This window comes from Crocuta crocuta, unplaced genomic scaffold, assembly GCF_008692635.1.
Source record: "Crocuta crocuta isolate KB4526 unplaced genomic scaffold, BGI_CrCroc_1.0 scaffold205, whole genome shotgun sequence".
Taxonomy (NCBI): Eukaryota; Metazoa; Chordata; class Mammalia; order Carnivora; family Hyaenidae; genus Crocuta; species Crocuta crocuta.
The window spans coordinates 5,830,138-5,836,137 of record NW_027530644.1 but is presented as its reverse complement, the minus strand read 5'-3'; the positions used below and the strand labels follow the sequence as shown (position 1 = coordinate 5,836,137).

The following is a 6,000-nucleotide window of genomic DNA, read 5'->3' as shown; positions in this document are numbered from 1 at the left end:
TATATATATATATATATATATATATATATATGTATATATATATATAATATATATTCTTCAATATATAGAAAAGTGAATCCAGTGTTATATAAAATCAACATACATCTACGACCAAGTAGATTTATATCAGGAATGCATTCAAATATTTAAAAACCAGCATAATTCATTATAATAAAGACAAAAAAAGGAGAAGATATTTGATAATCTCAATTCAAAAAGATGAACAAAGTAAGAGGATTTCCACTGCAAATATCTGGACTTAATAAAAAGTATGAGTATTTCAGTGTGATGTTGGTGCAGGGGTAGAAACATAGACCAATAAAATAGAGTGCCTGGGAACATACACACATTCACTCCTGTAGTCAAAGATATATTGTACACTTGATAACCATATTTAAACCCAATTCTTTTCAATAGTTTTCACTCACACAGAAAATTAAACAATGTAAAAAACTGAAGTAGAATATTATGTTCTTAATGTCATTTTAGACACTGATGAGAATGTTCTGTTTATTATCAGGATTTATTTATTTCAGTAAGTGATTGCCACAATTTGTTGTTTTGTCAAAATTTAACTTTGCATTTGCATTCATGTACTTAAAACATTAAGGGTTTCTAATTTAGAACAGATTAATCTACTTCTGGCTTTGTTGGCTTTATGGTGAGATTATCTGTTTACTTAAATCTTTCTTCTTTTGTTAATAGCTTAATTAATTGGTCAGACAAACGTTTATACACCACATGCTAAAACCATATTTTTTTTTCCTAAATGGTTGCAGGCAAGAATTTGATCCGTGTCGAGCTGCACTGACTCTTCTAGGAAAGACTGTGAAAGCAAGTGAATCTCTCAATCACACATCTGGAAAACCCTTCCTAGAATCAGGATCTGTGTTTATTGGTGGATTTCCGTATTCTCATGGGACAAACCAGGTATTTCTGTTGATACATTAAAATATATTATGTCATTTTATGAAAAAAAATTGGAAAATTTTATAAAAGTTTCCTGGTTAGTGGAGCTGCCTTCATGGTTTCAAAACAGAGTATGAACATTTCTACTAAGACCTCCTCCTGAAGTACACTAAAGTGTGCTGTTCTCACTGTACAGACTTGCTTTGGTTATCCGACTGTGTTCCCACCTTATGGCTATGCATGTGCATCATACTTGATTATGGGCTTTTGCATATGGGCTTTTGTTTATTCCTATGCTAGTGATTTCACTGGATATATGAGCAGGTCGGCTCAAGAACACACCACAAATCTGATTCAAGAAATGGAATTAGAAGACCATTCCCAGTTTCCACTTCATATTGGGTTATTAAAATGTAAAAATGTTTTCTGCAGAGGTTTGTGGATATGCCAACTCGCTCTTTAAATTTCCATTTAGATAATTAGCTTATTGTCTTCATTATTAACCTATATTTTTGGATAAGAGCTTGCATGCTGACTTAAATGCTATCGATTATTGGCTCCATTTTACGTTATTACAGAGAATTACTTTCACAATTTAAGGTTGCTTGTTAAGCGTACCAATAGCTTATTACACTTATGAATCTTTTCTGTTACTGTATTTACTATTGTAGTTTACATATTTGAACATACTATATTTAAAATATTGTAGATCTAAAATGCTATTATTTCAAAGCCTCACAAGTAATATAAATTGGGTATAAATCTACTCTAGGTAAGCTAAAAAACTTCAAAGCAAATATACGTAAATAACAAAAATCACTTGCATAGTTGATATGACACATATGCCTTCAGTGAAATAAGGGAATTCTTTATCTGTAAGCATGCAGACATTATTTTAAATTCAGCTTTACTTCGTTATAGTTTTGTGACTTTTTCTACAGCAATGTACTTCATTGACTTATCCCTAGAAATAACAAGACTCTAGGCTCTATAAGAGTAGAAAGTTTTTTTTTTTTACCTTTTTATACCTCAAGGCAAGGACAGTTCCTGTCACATAGTAGGTGCTCAAAAAATAGCTTGTAAATGTAAATTAAAGAATGGATGATAGGATTCCAAACATTTACATAAATTAATCTTTAGTCATTTGTATGTGGATTGGACTCTTATTTCACAGATTTATATATATTTCCCAAGTAAAAGATGAGTTCTCACATAGAATTTAAAATCTGTGGGCATAAATTAATTAACTGCAAGCTCTCAAGACTCAAGGAGCTATTACTCTACTGAGGAGACAGGTGCTATATAGAAAAATAGAAAATAAAGCTTCCTAGTCTCCCTGGGGGAAGAAGGGAGTTTGTAGTAAGACATAGATGTGAGGGATGATCAAGTACCTACTAGGTAAATAATATGTAGCCTGTCATTCCAGGCAGACAAAATGTCTGTCACACACACACACACACACACACACACACACACACGGGCTTAGGTAATGGAAAGACCTACTAGAGAGAGAGTGGGAGTAGAAATAACTCACTAATTGTGGAGGCATGGAGTTTGATGTGAACTGAACAGAAGGAAGACCTGATGTTGGAAAAGTGAGCAGGAGCCTGAACACCTGGATCCTGTACAAAATATAAAGTATTATCTGTTTTTATACTAGTGCCTATTGGAGCCATGTAAGAAATTTGAACAAGTAGTGATCTTATGTAGTTTTTACTCTAAAGCACCTGAAGTACAGCATTGGAGGGGTTTAGACTACAGGTCAAGAATTGATAAAGTTATAACAGGACTAATCAAACAAGAAATGGTGTTGTGACAGTAAGGGTGAGAGCATGACTATGAAAGCTATTGAGCTTGTAATAGTTATAGGGGGAAAAAAAAGAAACATTGGCATTTGAATGACCAATCTGGCTTATGTAAGTAGAGAATTTATAGTGTCTTACATTAGATGGGGATCACAAGATTATTTATAAAAATGTCAAGTTCATATTTGTATATGCATTAACTTTGGGTAGAGATAATTTTCAAATATTACCAGCTGGTTTGCCATGACCACTCATTCGTTAATCTATTGCATCAGTTCATTCCTGCTGCATATCATCCTATCAATGGGACATTGTGATATAGAGTAAGTCGTTTGAAATATGGGCCTTGAGTTTTTAAGAGATTCTGACTACATGGCTATGGGAAGCTTTATACAGGTGATAATGGTAGCCACATCCCTGGTTGGATTGATTTTGCAGAATGAGAGAAGAGAGGATTAATGAATGGGGATCAGCAAAGACTGGGCTAAAGAAGAGGAGGCTCCCAAAATGGTTAAAGGGTAAAGAAATTGGTAATAGAACAAGGAGGAAAATGTCACCAAACCCACAGACAGAGTTTCCAAAAGGAGTATATGTTCATCACCAAAGCTACAAAAGGTCGACCAGCAGTTTCAGAAGAACAATAAGAACAGGAAGAAAAAATATTGTAACTTTTTGAGGAAGAATAAATGGAATGGAAGAAGAAAGATATTTTATTATTTTTTCTAGGAGCTTGTTAATAAAAAGAGAAAGGTAGTTATCCAGAGGAGGACAGAGTGTCAAAGTAGAGTTTAGAAAAAATAGATATAGATAATAGATATAGATAAATATCTGTAGAAGAATAGATATAGATAAAACAGAAATAGACAATAATAACTGACTATATTCTAAAGAGTTTTTCACCCAAACCTTTGTTAGAAAGGATTAGCATTAACTAAGGGATTCTGTCAGTAAAAACTTGATTCTCATCCTGTGATGTAGAACAACTAGACATTTGTCACAATCACATTTAGAGATGTTTCAGGGTATAGACCAGTGAAATTACCTGGAAATTAAAGGGACTGCCAACTAAGCAGGTTTCCCCTCCTTGTTAAATATGCTGTATTTCTGTATTTGAAATTTTTTATGTTAGTCCCTTATTGAATTTTTATTCTTAAACTGTTATTCTGTCATAGTACTTGTGTGTGGTATGTGTGACATTCACTTATATTACTATGTACTGAATGATTGATAAAAGCAAAATATAAAATGTATCTTATGATAATACTTAAAGAGAAATAATATGAATCAGAAAACAGAAACAGCCTTGTGAACTTGTTTCTGTGCAGTACAGCCCTTTGAATATCTAAGTATCATGCAGGCTCTAACTATCTAATTATTGTGTTCTGATTAAGAGCTGCTGTTTAAGCACAGTGGGTTGTCAGTACTCAGAAAATTAAAAACAACAGGTCTGCAGTATTAAACACTAATAAAGAGAACTATAGTTGAGTCTCCAAGTCAGTAAGTGTTAAGTTACACTTATTCTCTTGCCTCTAAGTTTCCAATAATGTCTTTCTGTACTGGCCAGAGCCCCTCCACGTAATCAGAGCCCATAATCCAACGTGTATATGCTGACAGGTTGTTTAATGCTTCCTTTAACAAAAACACACAGAGCTCAGTAGGGAGGAGAGAAGGAAACAGTTAGGCACTTTCAATTTTGTGCCTGAAATGTGAAAAACTGTGTCCTCTGAGGACTGTAAATGATGTAAATGATGATAACTTCCAAAGTCCAAGAGTAAATGTCCCCTCTCTGGTGTAGGAAAACACTTTCCTTAGTAGTGCATTCATTGTTTTATATTTTTCAGTGCCTGTGCTCCTGCCTTGGTTCTAAGTTGCTTAAGGACACCAGGCCTTACTTCTTTAACAAGTACAAACCAAGTTACAGTGGTACCAACTTTTCTCTTTGCTGTATATAAAAGGAAATAAGATAATTATACAAAGAGATATTATTATTAAACCTTCAGTGGATTTTTTTCTGCAAAAGTTGATAACATAAAATGTGTTCTGTAATGATGTTCTTTTTCACATTCAACTCAATCATTCTAATTAATATTAAAAACCGAATTTATGATAGCATGCACTCTTATATAGGACAGGAATTTTTGAAGAATCAGTGACTAACGATCCATTTGGTCTGCTAAACAAAAAATACCATAGAATAGGTGGCTTAAACAATAAACATTAATTTTTCATAGTTATAAAGGTTGAGAAGTCCAACATCATGGTCCTGGCAGCGTAGAGTCTGATGAGGACCCATTTTCTGGTTCATAGACAGCCGTCTTCTAACTGTGTCCTCATGTTAGCAGAAAGAGTGAGAGAGTTCTCTAGGATCTCTTTTGTAAGGGCACTAATCCCACCCATGAAGGTTCTACCTCGATGACCTCATCACCTCCCAAAGACCTCCACCTCCTAATACCAATTTATTGGGGTCTAGGATTTTAATGTAAATTTTAGGGGGACACATACTCTCAGTTCATAACAATGATTGATTTAAAAATCTAAAAATACATTTTAATTTTTAATTTAACATAATGGAGGAGTCCAGTAATTATTAAAACTTTAAGTGAATCCCTTAAGAAAATAAGGAGAGTTTCACAAAGCAAATAAGTATTACCTACTTTTATGTATGTTTAAAACACTGATTTACTTATTCAGTAATTAATCTTCTACAAAGCCATTCACTTTTATAAAAAATGCTGTCAATCATCTGCCATAAAAATCGTTTAGCCAAAGAAGTTACTGTTAAATTAATAATCTAACACATAAAGAGAGAATTCTCTTTTGGAAGTGGTGATTCATTCCTGAAGAATAGATGAAAAGAAATCACCTCAGTTATCTTTATTTCTCTTTCTAAAATATTTTGGTAGCTTATATTACTCATCACAATTTATTATAAATCTAAAAAGGAAATGCCACCTCACTAAATTATTTATGATAGACTATTAGGATGCTGTTCAACCTTTTTGAGCTCTTCCAAGATACTTGTTATATGAATACTATGTAATCAATCAGAAATAAATTGAAACACACCAGTGAAAAAAATTTTCGAAAGATGGCCACACTCAGCCTTCTTGGGTTGGGTAAATGATAAAAAACAAAACAAAACAATCTCGACCTTGACCTTGTTTTCTGATCATTTGATCTTAAAAAGAAAATCACTCTACAGTAAGCAAAAATCTTTTAAGTAAGCATATACATAACCGATATCTCTGATAAGCATAAGCAAAATAATAGAGACCTAAGAGTTGCA

General features: G+C 33.1%; 1 protein-coding gene across 1 annotated transcript in view; it reads left to right on the top strand.

Annotated features, from left to right (window-relative positions):
- EYS (EGF-like photoreceptor maintenance factor) overlaps positions 1-6,000 on the top strand; it is a 730,244-nt gene that overhangs the window by 172,017 nt on the left and 552,227 nt on the right. The window contains exon 5 of the mRNA XM_077769091.1: positions 780-930. Coding sequence (XP_077625217.1) covers positions 780-930 — 151 coding nt within the window. The remainder of the gene's footprint in view (positions 1-779; positions 931-6,000) is intronic.